Here is a 15,161-nt window from a genome sequence, read left to right as displayed (position 1 = left end):
GTGTATTTGAATATTTGAGTTATGGATTTGATAAAATTTGCATTATATTGAAGATGATTATTAATTTTATGGGTTTTGGTTGAAAATTTTGATGATTTTTTTGAATTTTTGTATAAAAAAGGATAACATTGTTGAAATTTTAAAACATACAATATCAAATAGTCACTTAAAATTAAAATAAAGGACCAATTCGGGAAGAAAAAAAAGATAAAGAACTAAAACGTTACCTGAAATTAAGTTAAGGGACCACGAATATAATTTAGTCTACATAAGTAGACAAATTAAAGAAATTATTAATAAAAAAAAAACTTTATAGTACCGATACACATTTAATTTTTTTATTGTAGAGTAGAATTTGTCTTAATTTATTATATTTGAGTTTGTACCAACAAAAAGACCAATTTATTAAATTTTGACAGTTTTAATAATTAATTTGAAATATCAATAATGAAATGGGTGGAGTTAATCCTTTCTAACTAACATGTAACTAAAGCAAATTTAAAAAGAATGGTTTCACTTTCCCTAGTAGTAGCATATGATATGAATTGAGTGACAAATATAGCATATTATAATATGATAGGACATCTTTTGTGTGCTATAAAAACCCTCCCACCCCTCACTTCAAAAATCATGCATTCCAATTCCTACTACATTACATTTTATATCTCTTTCTTCCTTTATTCTCTTCACCTTCTTTTAACTCTCTCTATTCATCATGGACAGAAACAATTCTCGTAGGCAACTTGCTGCAATGAAACAGTCCCTCTTTGATCAGGTTCCTTTTTTCACTTTTCCCAATCATTACAAATATCATATTTTTTTTTATTCTTTTTATTTATATATCCAACTCATAATCATTATAAATTATTTGTGGCTAATGCTAATTAATCCTTAATTAAACACTAATTAAACTATGTACTTTGCATGCATGTGTCCTCATTGATGGTACCTAACGAAATCAATTATGCAGGGACATCTTGATGAGCAATTTATTCAACTTGAAGAATTGCAAGATGATGCTAACCCTAACTTTGTTGAGGAAATTGTCACTCTTTACTACCGTGATTCATCTAGGCTTATCACTAACTTGGAACAAACACTGTAAGCTCATTATATCAATTTCATCTTACTTTGTATTTTATTTACATTAATTCTCCAAAAACTAATTGTCAAATATTAAATTAAGTTTGTGTCATTTTTGTGCTTGTGGCAGGGAAAGGAATCCATTGGATTTCAACAAACTGGACACAATCATGCACCAATTTAAAGGAAGCAGCTCAAGGTATATACTTACATATTAGTTGTAAAAAATTAATAGTAATTTGGATTGAGTAAATTATTATATTGTATATCATAAAGTGAAAACTATGTTGCTTTACATATTTTAACAATGATTTAATCAATTTTTCTTCATTATGGTTTTTGCAGCATCGGTGCCAAAAAGGTTAAAGCAGAATGTACTCTGTTTAGGGAATATTGCAGGACAGGACATGCAGAAGGGTAATCAATCTAGCTTCCATTGTTCATTAACAATCACACTGCCATTTCTTCAAGGAATATGATACTTCTTTTATAAAAATGATTTTTTTAAGTTCCTATGAAAAAAATAATTAGGGAAGAGGGAAATTATCGTTAACCAAAGTAACTGTGACGACTGTTCTTTAAGTGTTTCCAAATGAATAATAACTTCATCTCTTGAGAATAAAAGTCAAATTTTTACTACTTAGCCGACACCTCATATATGGAAATAAAATAAAAATTAAATAGAAGAGATTTTGAAAAAATTGTGATGACATCTATATATATATATATAATATGAGAAATTAGTAGGTTAAAAATTTAAATACTCAAACTACTTTTAATTTTAATTTTTGTATATATTCTAAATAGTGATAGAATTGTTGTTATTTTGTGTAAACATGCAGGTGCAGAAAGAGCTTTCAACAAATGAAAAAAGAATATGTAGCATTGAAAAAGAAACTTGAAAATTATTTTCAGTTGGCTAGGCAAACTGGGCCCCTGGATAGAGCATGTCGCCCAAAGTAAAGACTTTATAGAAATAGATATTATGCATTTAATGAGGACATGCAAATGTAACTGGTGAATTTTTGTTACTGAAGGAAAAAAAAAAACATGTTCAGTATTCACCACTAGAATTGGAAAGGCTTTATAGCCTGTTTGAGAGCATTGTGCTACCAAATATGAGGTCTATGTATTTGTCAACAAAAAAAAAATGAGGTCTATGTTTTTTTTAATCAAAAGTGATGTAGGAATCCTTCTATGGAGCTTTATAGTTTATACTATCCCTATAGAGGAAAATTATGTTACAACATAACTATTATTAACATCAATGTAATTCTCTCTTTGCTCACCCATCAAAACCATTTCCATTTTTTTCTTGTTCAAAATATTGTTTTTAATTGTAGTTGCGCTACTAGAGCATTGTGTTTGTGCCAATATATGTATTGCGGCGTTGCAATGCATATTTGGTTTGGTTGTGATGAGTGCAATTGTGGAATGATATCTTTGTAGACTTTGTCGCAACAATAATATTGCGACCGCATCAAATAATGCAATCTGCAATTTTAAACCATCGTCATAGTAACAAATCTCAGTTGCTGAAGAAAATTTGGATCGCTTGTATAGTAAATACAATAAGAGTGTCATATTACATATTAAAAACAAACTGAAATTTAAATATTATTTTAAAGAGATTTTAAACAACACAGAGCAATTGTGTTCTTTAAATATAATTAAAATCATTTTTTGAAGAAAACAAAAGTTATATGTCAAAAATGTTTTTGTGTAGTTTTTAAGGTTTTTGAGACGAAGCAAAGGAGGCGAAGGATTTGAATGAAATGCAACATGAGTCACATATTTCAGTCAACAAATCAAAATCAGACAATTCAAATTTTAAAATAAATTTTTAAATCAAAAAGTTTGATCTTGAAATGGGGACAATTAGATCTTGGGAGCAAATGACTGCACACAACCATGTATCCATATAAGTATGTTTCGTCCCACCTTGTCCATCTAAAGTCAATTCTGTTACGTAATGATTTTTTTTTTTTTTAGGTATATTCATGGCTGAGATAACATATTTTTGGTCAGAGATTCAGACCCACCCACACATCTCAATCATGAAAAGCTATGTTTCAGCAACGGTAGAGGTAGGTGTCTCCTGCGTCAAATTTAAATCTGCTTTTTCAGTTTTGAAACACAAGTACTATTTGCAACTTATTCCATGCTGGCTGTTAAAGGATATAATGAAAATGAATTGGTCCCGTATTAGTGGTTCGCCAGTATCATTGGGGTGCATGTAGCAAAATTTTGAACAGTCAATGTTTTACTAAATTACTTGGGATTTTTTTGTCAAAATATTACATATGATTTTGTTAGTCAATAAATGCATGATGCTAAACAATCACAATAAAGGAATGGTCAACTGTTTCAATGGACTTTAATTTTATTATATCAATAAGGTAAGACTTACAACCTTAGATATTTACATGTAATATTATCAACCACTGCAAAACTTTTTTAGGGTGAAAGAATCCCTAATAAAACAATGCCCGAAAGCATTTACAGTAGCTTGGGATCTGGAAGCAGGTTTTAAACTTCAGAAACGAAGACTCCTCGATGATGTAATCGATGCCCTGTCAAATGGTCGTGCAAATATGAATAAAACAAGCAAACATAACAGTTAACTGCAACAGATAGAATTGTAAAGATTCCTGTATTATCTGAAGTACTAACCATGCTTGCCGACATTTTACAGCTTCACGGCGAACAGATCTCTTTGTATCATCAAGACACTTTGGTATTGCTCGAAGAACCTAACATAATCAACGTGGATAGTATTGAAGAATGACAAATAGGAACTTGAAAATACAAAAAGTTGTTAATAATATGCAAAATATTATTGAAAAAGTTGATTTATAACATTGAGACATTAGTACATATTGGAAAGTGAATCAAGTATGAGAATGAATGCAACTAAAAGCTTGACAAACCTGTGTTCTCAATGGATAGATACGCGCATGGGGAAGCATGGACAATGCAACAAGACATTGAATAGCTGTCTCCCGAACAAGCTGCACAAGGAGAGGAGAAATCTACCATTAACATCATTGTTAATTTTGATTGCTTTAAACAATTAAGATTGCAACAAAGCTTTGAAGGGTCTAAAGGTTTTGGAAGGAACTCTTAAGCACAAAATCATCGCTAAGTATTAGTTAGAAGAAAAAAAAAACAAGGAGTTGAGGCATGTCTTGCTGGCCCTAATGTTTCTTAGAACTGCAAATATATCTAGATTATTGAAACTGGCAAAATGTTTAAGAGGCAATGAAATTCCTTTATAACACAAACTAAAGTCAGCCTGTTCTAGCAGTATAAAAAAAGTATACAAGAAAATTCTTGCTTGTACCGTCTTCTGAGGGTAGTCCACGAGCTTAATTAGACAATTGATGATAATATGTGCATTCTCAATTACAGCTTCTTGTCCTGCGTGCATGAACATAATTTATGTAAGACAGCATTTACAGGTACTTCTTTCTTCTTGCCAAAGATTACATGATTGTCATCACCTTCACCCCCAACTCAATTACGAGTTACGACTAGCATGGTAATATTTTGTGGAAACATAAGAAGCTAAATAAAGTAGCAAGTTTATCAGGAAGATATACACTAGTGTTTGCAAATAATAAATATTGCACCAAAATCTACCAACAAGTGCAATGGCTAATGATTGTAAAAATCCATACTAACATTGAAATAGATCCCTTCTAATGGCCCAATTTATGTCCCACAAGAAAACCATATAAATTGAATCACAGTATGAGAACTGAAAATTCACAACAAGCTAGAACCTAAAAAATCAGATAACTTAAATACTACAGCCATTGTAATTACCATTTTTCTCAGTCAATATCCCAGATAAAACTAGCAACAGACCATACAAGATATCTTTATCTTCGATATCTTCCGTCAACAAGGACAAGCAATCTAGAAGAACTGGTATGAGCTGCAAAATTAACAAAGAAACTTACTGTGATGAAAAAAGTCAAAAAGTCAATTATCCAACACAAATTTTCAATAGAAAAAGAAAATAAGTAGTCTGACAAATGTAAGGTATGTAATTACTGATAGTATAAAATTTCTCAAACTAACCTTTTTAGCTTCATTCACTATAACAATTAATGGAGTGTCAGACATGACATGTGCAAAAGCTCGATACAGAAAAGATCTGAAATTGTAGAAATAGAAATTTAAACATTTGGGAGGTGAAGGGAGACAACACATAGCACAACTACAAGTCAAAATAGCTCTGTTACAGCTCTTTGGCAATTTAGTAATACTGCATTGTTTATGTATATGGACTTAAGACAATAGACACAGTTAAAAAGGTACCGTTCAAAGTATTTTTTTTAGAATAAGCTACTCACAAATGGGGAAATAGTTTTCATTTTGAGAGAGAACAGTACACCTACCTGGACAATGGCGAATCAGATCTTGTGATCAGCTGCTGAAAGATGGGCAATATGGTAGAGAAAAACCTCTGCTTATATAGAGGCCGTATTGTGGCATGAAATTTTCTATTCAAACAAACTTCGGCATCACTCATAAGAATATGAAAAGCATCCGCAGCACATTTCCTTGGCAAAGGATCCGATTTCTGCTCTTCAGTACTTGCTAGTGAACCTTCAATCAAAGGCAATGAACTCTTTCTGTCTGACATTAAGCACTCTATAAATATCATAGTGATGTCTTTAATCTTTTCATGACCACGCAGCAGCAAACCTTTTCCAATCCATGCAAGCCCACAAATAGCATTGGTTTGAAGCAATCTATCATTTGTGATACCCAGGCATAAATCAGTAAGAACCATTTCACTCCCATTACTTGATCCATTACATCTCTGCAACATATCAGTACTAGAAAACCATATTTTGGTGTTGAAAATAATATCAAGAGCTTCTTCCAAGGGAAATTCACCAGACTTCTCTGCACCATTGGATTTTGGAATGAGTTTGTTGACCATAGAACCCAAAGCCTGTGCAACTGGAACAACACCCTTGAGCAGGGTTATTATAAAAAGTTGCAGAAGCCCTCCTATATTTGGAATGTGTGTTTTGGGGCGAAGTGCAATAATTACAGATGCAAATAATAAAAGTATCCCTTCATCCCTAGGAGAAATGTCATATGCTCCGGGAGTTAATGGCAATCTTCCTACATCATTAAGCTGAAATTTGGTATGTGACGATAGAATACTGTAAGCTTTTTGAATTATAGCATTTTGACTCTCTACAGAGCAACACCCAACAGAAACTTTCAATGCTTTCATCATTGAATCAAGAAGACCCTGCAGTACAAGCAGGAAAAATCACCATTGCTGCTTGGATTGTTTATTTAGTTGCATTTCTAAAATAATAGGTATAGGTATTTAACGATATTCATAAAATAATTAAGAAGATTAATACATAAGTGTCACTGTTAGATTTACCTTTTCCTCAAATGGAGAATTAAAATCCATGCAATTTCCTGCTTGGCTCCAAATCTCCACAGTAAATTGCACTATGGATTCCTCTGCACCTCCGTTTTCATGGATCCTGCCCGGATTCAATTCAAAAATATCAGATACATCAAAAAAATTGTCAGGTGTGAATCATCCCTGCTCCTTGCAAACAGAGAATAACATTATATGGCAAACAGTTGATAAACTGAAAGCGCTGTTAGTCTATCCGTTATCCATTATTTCAAATACAAAATATCAGCTATTATCATATCATAGTAAAGAAAATCCATATGGTCACAACAAAATTAAAGTAATATGTCAGCCCTGAAAAGTCAAATACCATGGAAGTAACTTGCAAGAATAGCACTCCAAAAGCTGAGCAGCAATTTCAGAAGACTTTAAATTTCTATGAACCTAGATGACCAAATACCAGAAAGTTAATATCCAAAAAAAGTAAAAACACATTACGATTATAATAAGGATAAAAGGCAGGCAGCGACAAAATAAACCCAAGAACTTTCTAAAAGTGAGATGACATATTTCATGATGCCTTGAACACAACGGATAGTATAATGAAATTATTATAGAAACAAAAATAGACCTCAGATAGATTGGCAAATAGAGCTCCTTCCAACCCTTGAAGAATTGTTAGCATGTTTTTCATGCCAGTCATGCCTATATCAGATAATGCTTCTACTTTAAGTGAAAAGGGCAGAGCAATATCATCAAGAGACAGCAGTTCCATAGTTTTGTCTACAACAAAACTCCTGTAGCTCATAGCTTTTTCAGACTCACTAAAGTTTTGAACAAACGAGCCAATATGAAATAACGCTTTCAATGCGGCATTCCATAGTACTGTTCTGTTGAAACCCTCTATGATAATTGACATGAATTTCTTCAAAATATTCTCAAATGTTGATTTTGGTATTGGAAAAACATCTAAATGAAACATTGCCAGAATCTGCAAGCCCTTTACTGTATATCAGCTCCAAAAGCAAAAAATAAATCAGTAATGTGAAGATACAATAATAAAGTCACAAGGAACAAAACAGATTCAATTCAATGATTTATTTAAAAATGAGAGACTGAACAGGATAAAAATGCATATTATAATAATTTCATTATAATATGCATATTTAATCCAAAAAGTTATTAAATGTCAACCATGAGCTCATAAGACAGCTATTTAAGAGGAGTACCACTTAAAAAAATACGAATAAAATTCTCGAAAAAACAAAGAAAGTGTATGTATATGAAAATGTTGAACTAAATTAAAAAAGTGCAATCACCTCCAATGTGTATATCAGGACCAGGGAGGCATCTGTCAGCACTTACATCCAAAACTGAATCAAAGGCATTAAATAACACGGTTGAGTAACTATGAAGTAGGGTGCAGTATGTCTCACGCTTTTCTTCAGACAAAACAACTAATTCCCTTGATCCTGCAAGTAGTTCTATGCAGAGATAAAGGAATCCAAACTTCACATTTTGTGACGTAAAAATAGCACTATTTTGCAAGCCATCAATGTTACTAACAGGAATTCCCAAATTATCCATCATTCTTAAGAAAAGACTTTGAAACACGGCATTGCAGGAAGAAATGGAAGCCTTGACAGTAATATAGAGAATGCGACCAATAGCATGTAGTTTCTTCTTTTCTTGCACAGAGATAGTGTCGTACGTCTCATAAGAGGCAATGGAATTGATAATAAAGTTGACATCCTCATCGTCAATTATCAAGCTAACTAACTGACTGTTATTTTGCACAATAAGCTGCTGAAGGAGGGACAGAGCTTCAATTACAACTTCATTCTCTGGAAAGCCAATACCATTTATGGGTAAAGTAAAAGACAAATCTGGCTCCGCCAAATAAGTATATAAGGTGTCTTTTAATGAAGACCAAATAGCTCCAGCATATTTTGCAATTCTCTCTGCCCCATACTTGGAGGAGCACACTCTAAGATATTGTAAGGAATCAATCTGAATGCATCGAAAACCAACACATAGAAAACTATAAATGATTTAGGTTTTTTAAAAAAACAACAGAGTAGGACAGTAATTACAAAGATATTTGAAATGAAATATATAATTATATACTAACGACACCAACCTTTGCTGAATGTAGTGAAGACGAAAGTTTCTCAAGAAGCAGAGGAATAACAAATGGCTCAAAAAGAGGAGTAGAAGAGAATGCAGACTGCAGAAAATTAAAATAATTAGCTCATATTATAAAGCATGACTGGAATAAATATAATTGCAATTTTTATATGCAAAATATACAATATTGTATCAGATTTGAATTGTGTTTGAGAAATGTCGAATATGCTCTTCCATTTACAGGTGATAGTAAGCCCGGATTGCATAAAATGAAATTCAGGTGCACATATATGTAAAGTCTCACACACACTCAACACAGACATGTATATGCATATTTGCATTTTACTTCCTTTATAAGGTAAAGGAAACAGAATAAGAGGACAATGGATCGGTCTTAAAAAGACAACAATAAGCAATAAACTTATTCAACCCAAGCACTTATATCTACTCCCTCCGGAATGAAATATAAACAAAAATTGTGTCTGAAAAGTTGATGTATCTGATTAAAAATTAAGACCAGATACATCAACTTTTCAGATACTCTTTTTGTTTATATTTCATTCCAGAGTAGTAACATATATCCCACTACTGAATCTAGGTAATGTAAAAGGCCACTGATAAATGCAAATGCCAATCCAGAGCAATAAAGTTACAAGTTGTTGAGAAGTATAAGTTGCTAATGCTATATGCTCAAAAGCTGACTAACATTGGTTGTGCAGTTGCTTCTAAATCTCAATGTACCTTTCAATCAAAGAAAAGACATGGCTACCAATATTTGAAATTTCCCAGAGTACTCACTACACCAAATGAAACAAGTGTAGTAGCTGCTAACTTACACTATACATAACTCATACATACAGAAAACCTAGGTATAAAATTTTGGCTTATCAGGGGTACTGGACATTTCCAGACGACACAGAGAGCATACGTATGCTACTCGTATTGCTTGGTTCTCTCCCTCTATCTTCCACAAAAGCACACAAAAATGCAATCAAGGAGATGAAGTTCCATCTGGGAAAAGCACTTCAAATGAGAAAGAAGGAACAAAGATCAAGATCATCAGATCTATCCTCAAGAAAGCAACATAACTGTATGTGGATTTTGGTAATCAATGACAAATATCTTAGAAAAAAGCATTCAACTTGAATCCCAGTCCCAGACTCCCAGCAGCTTAAGTCTATCTCCAGAACTTTCTGAGTTTTTCAGCAAAAACTATATCTATGTTCAAAAATAAAGTTAGAGCAAAGAAAACTATAAAACTGCTCCACCATAACCTTCATTCCTTCAATTTTATATCCTGGACTCTTAGCATAAAGTCCAGAAATTTTAGATTTCAGAGGTTCTCATCAATGACTAACTATAAAAAAGTACAACAGCTATATTTAAGGGCCACAAAGTCTGGTAAGAAGTTCCACATACCATCAGAATTTTTGACAGGTCATCTCTTTGCACATGAGTATCCCCACTCGATGGCTGGCAAAGAAACAAAGATAGTAAATAAATAACAGAGCGAGAATGGATCTTTTCAGAGAAAATCTCCATCTTTCAGAGTCTTCCAGCATCAGTACTCAAAATATAAGGACATGGTCACCACATAGGTGAAAAACAGGTAGATACATTCATAAAAAAACAAATTGTTAGTGTCTCGAGCATACATGGTCATTGGCCAAGCGATGTATAGCAAACGGTATGCATAAATGGAAGATGTTCAATGGATAAATATATGTGAAAGGTTAAACTTACATGTGTGAAGTGAATGGGAAAGTAAGGTGCTAAAATATCAAAAACATCACTAGCAAAGCTTGCAAGTAGACCAGATGGATCAGGATATAGTCGTGCCAAGGACTCGACAATATGAAAAGCGAGCATTAAACATTCCGGATCCTTTTCTGCATCTATGGCTTCACAAATTCCATAAATAAGGTCCTCCTCCTACAACAGATTCAAGAACAAATGTGTTATAACTAATAAGATTATCAAAAAATAAATGAGTCCACTGATGTCACAGAGAGCCAATAGCAGCAGACGGGAAAAGCATACATCTGAAGATAAGTTTTAGATTAAGCTATAAGTCAATAACTTTAATATCATCAGACAGAATGACAGTATATTCAGGAAATCTATTTTCTTCTTGCTTTATTCATTGCTATATAAAAGTTTCTGGAAGCAGGGACTACCAATGAAGCAACTGCATCGGCATGATGTTCTAGCAGGAAATCAAGCAGTTCAAAGCAAAGCTGCAGTATTAAAACAGATAAATTAAAGGTGAGATGTTTAACAGATATAGCTTACATGAAGTCAAAGAGGGGATAATTACAAAAGAACAGCATATAAAATATTTACCATGAAAAACCAATCAACTCTTAGACTGATTAATTAAGAAAATTATGCCAATAACATATATAATAACTTCAAATGTTCACTTCTACTTTAAATGAGAGGTCTTTTTCTTAATGTCTTTGCTTATTTAGGACAATTCTACTTTACAGCAGAAGCATAAAATTTTATTGCCTTTTAGCAACAAAAGTAATTTACCTTCCTGTCGTAATGTCCTAAAGATTGAACTTGCAAGTATTGTAAAAAAGATTGAGCAATGGCTTTGGCATCACTACCAGTTACCATACCCGCAACACTTTTCCTCCTTATCAATGCCAAGCAACCCACAAGTGCACCTCGTACTGCTTTCCAATCTGCCTGATTATAAGGAATTGTGTTTATAAACGGATGGAATAAGAAATCCATCAACAGAAACAAACTATAATCAAAAATTTAAAAAATCTCCAAACAATAACTTAGAAAAGTAAGCCGTGTAGCAGAATAAATATATATACTGACCAGTCTTTCCTTGAAGAACCCAACCAAGCTATGTATTGTTTCACTGTCAAGAGGTTTTGAGCAAATACGAGTAAGCACCTCTGCCAGGAGAAGAATTCCTAAAGAAGTTTTTCCAGTAGACGTTCACTCATAAGAACATACTCAAAAGCAAAATGCATGCTATTAAAACTTACATCCATAAACAAATAGGCATGCAAATGGTATCCATATAAAATGCTGAGAGTTTCTTCTCCCACCCCCCAATGCTCTCCGGATTAGCCAATCCGTCGGTGTATTTTGGAGGCTTTTGAGAACATAAGGGTTGAGAAAAGAAGCTACCTAAAATGTTATCTATAATGTATACACACATAGATAGTATGCATGCACACGTGTACATATAAATTGTTTATTTGTACAAAATTTTAGCAAACAAATCAGGCTAAAACAGAATTCAATCAAATGTCACATTGGTTGTTGTGCAATGGGGTTTGAATAAAATAACCAACAGATATGTATTAATTCACCATAACTTGACAGGGATTGTCATCATGTGCAATAAAAGTTTGCTAAGTAAACATAACGCGCACCTCTTGCGCGAATAACTGTATCTGTTGAGGTCAAATACATATCCAATTCTCTAACCTAAATTTTGAAACAGGAAAAACAAATCAAGTCAAGAAAATAAAACACAAATTAAGCAAGCATTAATGAATGAATATAAAAAAAAAATCAATTTTTGTTTGTTGGTTGAGAAGTTGAAAAATAAATAAATTTTAAGGAATGAGGAATAGACATACAAGTGCTTCTAGAGTTAAAGCATTGGTTTTTATCAATAATCCAATAGCGTCTAAGCTTGTAGCCTGCAGAGAGCATAGTAAGCATTATTAAGAGAGAGAAAGTAGAATAGAAGAGAGTGATATTTGTGTTGTTAGAAGAGTTAACTGGGAGGTGAACCTGGTGAGTTGGAGTAGAAGATGAGTCAACATATGACTCAATGTGACGAGTCAATTGAGTGGTTTCCGCCATCGATGATGATGGAAAGTGATTTGGGGGTTTTTTGAATTTGGAAGTACGGCGAATAGAGATTGCAGTATTTAGGGTTTAAGTATATTCAGCACTATAGAAAGTGTTGAGACAGTTAAGAACGGAAGAGAAGGGAGGGAAGGTTATTTTAAGATTTTAATGTTTGGTTTAGGAAATAAGTGAGCGGGGAGAGAAAGGAAATGAGAAGAAAGAAAAAATAAATTGAGATGGGAATTTTTTTTTCACTTGTTTGATCGGATAGAAAGTAACGGAAAGAAAGACAAAAAAAAAATTATTTGTTTAATTGAGTAGAAGTAAGAGGTAAGAAATTGATGTACTTTTTAACAGTAAAAAAAGAAACTCAAAAGTATCATACGGGAAAACAAAAATTGGGATAAAATTGTAAAGGAACAAAAATTATCATTTTTTTTTTATAAAAATAAGAGGAATAATATTTGTAGAATCATATTTTTCTATATCTTTGTGGGAACTAAATAATAGAAAATATTTTAAAATGTGTTTTTTTTTAATGTCGTGTTTCTCTTTTTTTTCCTTAGTTTTAGATGAAATGCAGTTATTTGGATTAATTTTTGAATTGAGATGAGAGAAGAGCAAAACAACTTTGAAGTTATTTTAGTATTTAAATAAATGAGAATTTGTAGTGAATATGATTATTTTAATTTAAATATATTTTGTTTAATGTGAGATTAAATATTAGAATTATGTAAAAATAAAATTACAGTTTTCCGTCAGAATTGTTTCTCTTTCTCATTTCAATATAACATGCACTTTTTTTTTTTTTCTTATGTAACTGTACTCCTTTATAATAAAACTAAATTTTAACTTGGGTGGGAGCACGGCTAATTGACATAAATAGATATGAAAATATATTGATATCAAAATGTTATTTGTTTGTAATGTAATAAAAAAAAATGCACAAAAAAACAAACAAACAATTGATATATAAAAATAAAAATTATTTTATACTTTAAAATACTTATTTATAAACTATATTTCAGGTAATGTTTGCATCTTATTTTTTTTTTATCAAACTATTAATATCTTCAAACTTTATTTTAATGTCATTCTTGAAATTGCAACATACAGTTTGGCTATGGGAGAATACATTATGCGGTAGATAAACTCTTATACAAGCAATAGATCTACTAATGGAGACTACTACAATTTAAACCAAAATTCAATAAAAAAAACCGTACATGACTCTAACAAAGAGCAAGTTCACTTATTTGCGAAACAATAGTAATTCCTATTTAAATTGAGATGAGAGTAAATTTATGTATATATGGTTATAATTGTATTGCATATATCTCTTTAATCAATCAATTTTGGATTCAAATGATTGACTTAAACTCACAAATAATAAATTTCCAACGCATAGCAAGCCATAATTAGTCGTAGCAAAAGGATCACTCTTATATTGATTGATTTATGGTGAACCTGGTCTCAATTTGAGTCCAGGTGGAAGAAAAGAAACACTCTCCACTCTGAAATTGAGGATAGGACTAGAATCTCACAACTCGTGAAACATGTCTATACAAAAAACGTTGGTTGAAATCCAAATTCCTCACCAGAAGCTTCTCCCCAACGGACTTCCATTCCCTGCTGTTGTCTCTCCATCACCAACTGCATCTTCACCTACACTCCCTCTAACCGCGACCCACACTATCAAAACCCACAAACCCTATTTAGAATCACTTCTTCTCCAATCCGGCGCACTCATCATCAGAGGCTTACCACTCCTAACACCTTCCGACTTCAACGACGTCGTTGAAGCTTTCGACTACCAACAGCTTCCCTATGTCGGCGGCGCCGCACCACGCACCAACGTCGTCGGCCGTGTCTTTACCGCCAACGAATCTCCACCTGATCAGAAAATCCCTTTTCACCATGAGATGGCTCAGGTTCCTCAATTCCCTTCCAAATTGTTCTTCTTCTGTGAGGTTGAGCCTGCTACCGGCGGCGAAACCCCCATTGTTCTCAGCCATGTTATCTACGATAGGATGAAGGATCGTTACCCTGATTTCGTTGAAAAACTTGAGAAGCATGGTTTGTTGTATGTTAGGGTTTTGGGTGAAGATGATAACCCTAACTCTCCAATTGGTAGAGGCTGGAAATCAACCTTCTTGACCAACGACAAAACCGTTGCTCAACAAAGGTTATATTCAATTTTATTTTATTTAATATTACATTCATTTGTTTATTTATCATGTCTTCGTGTTAATTGTTTAAAATAAAAAATAAAAAATAAAAAAAAAACTTGCATGTTGTGTTGATGGTCCGAACAAGGTTTTGAATGATGTTAGTGTCGTGATTACTATCGCAAATTGCAGTCAAATATAGCTTACGACGAAGTTGGAGAAACAGTCAAATTATTTACGTATAAGTTATAAGTTGCTTGTCATAAGCTATTATGAAGAACTAATGAAAATAAGCTGAAAACAGTTATAGACATATCTGGGTTAGTATTTCCATAAGCTCTCTCGGTCAGCCGCACAAGTATTTATGCGATTAAATAAGTTCATATAAGTCAATTCAAACTAGCCCATAAAAAACTATGATGTTGTGATTCAGGTGATGGTTGTTGACCTTTTTTAAGACTTTGATTGTGAATTTTTGCAGGGCTGGTGAACTTGGTATGAAGTTGGAATGGTTGGAAGATGGAGTGAAAACGATTATGGGACCAATTCCTGCT

At 32.8% G+C, this 15,161-nt stretch overlaps 3 protein-coding genes across 4 annotated transcripts in view; 2 read left to right on the top strand and 1 right to left on the bottom strand.

The window, feature by feature from the left end:
* Window positions 1-617: 617 nt before the first annotated feature.
* Window positions 618-2,371, top strand: LOC101495485 (histidine-containing phosphotransfer protein 4). The gene is made up of 5 exons (XM_004486727.4): window positions 618-775; window positions 971-1,101; window positions 1,214-1,282; window positions 1,429-1,500; window positions 1,926-2,371. The coding sequence occupies exons 1-5, from the start codon at window positions 716-718 to the stop codon at window positions 2,044-2,046; spliced, it is 453 nt and encodes a 150-aa protein (XP_004486784.1). The 5' UTR covers window positions 618-715; the 3' UTR covers window positions 2,047-2,371.
* A 1,059-nt stretch (window positions 2,372-3,430) lies between these two features.
* On the bottom strand, window positions 3,431-12,603 carry LOC101495813 (MMS19 nucleotide excision repair protein homolog). Of its 2 annotated transcripts, XM_004486728.4 has the most exons (20): window positions 12,380-12,603; window positions 12,223-12,285; window positions 12,013-12,067; window positions 11,447-11,544; window positions 11,147-11,305; window positions 10,789-10,848; window positions 10,355-10,543; window positions 10,031-10,084; window positions 8,625-8,711; window positions 7,804-8,494; window positions 7,116-7,489; window positions 6,855-6,928; window positions 6,503-6,608; window positions 5,490-6,361; window positions 5,170-5,245; window positions 4,912-5,023; window positions 4,427-4,503; window positions 4,014-4,094; window positions 3,757-3,836; window positions 3,431-3,656 (listed from the first exon to the last, which is right to left on the bottom strand). In XM_004486728.4, exons 1-20 carry the CDS (start codon window positions 12,449-12,451, stop codon window positions 3,620-3,622), a joined length of 3,417 nt encoding a protein of 1,138 aa, XP_004486785.1. In that variant the 5' UTR covers window positions 12,452-12,603; the 3' UTR covers window positions 3,431-3,619. The 2 variants fall into 2 exon arrangements, with proteins under 2 accessions (XP_004486785.1, XP_012571694.1); XM_012716240.3 differs by lacking the exons at window positions 12,223-12,285; window positions 12,380-12,603 and having other exon boundaries at window positions 11,147-11,301; window positions 12,013-12,046.
* Window positions 12,604-13,765: 1,162 nt separating this feature from the next.
* LOC101496461 (clavaminate synthase-like protein At3g21360) overlaps window positions 13,766-15,161 on the top strand; it is a 2,262-nt gene continuing 866 nt past the window's right edge. The window contains exons 1-2 of the mRNA XM_073367169.1: window positions 13,766-14,624; window positions 15,089-15,160. Of these exons, the coding sequence (XP_073223270.1) occupies window positions 13,996-14,624; window positions 15,089-15,160 (701 nt within the window). The 5' untranslated portion in view covers window positions 13,766-13,995. The remainder of the gene's footprint in view (window positions 14,625-15,088; window position 15,161) is intronic.

This window comes from Cicer arietinum, chromosome 1 (assembly GCF_000331145.2).
Source record: "Cicer arietinum cultivar CDC Frontier isolate Library 1 chromosome 1, Cicar.CDCFrontier_v2.0, whole genome shotgun sequence".
NCBI lineage: Eukaryota > Viridiplantae > Streptophyta > Magnoliopsida > Fabales > Fabaceae > Cicer > Cicer arietinum.
The sequence above is the reverse complement of the archived record's forward strand: the minus strand, read 5'-3'. Positions and strand labels throughout refer to the sequence as shown.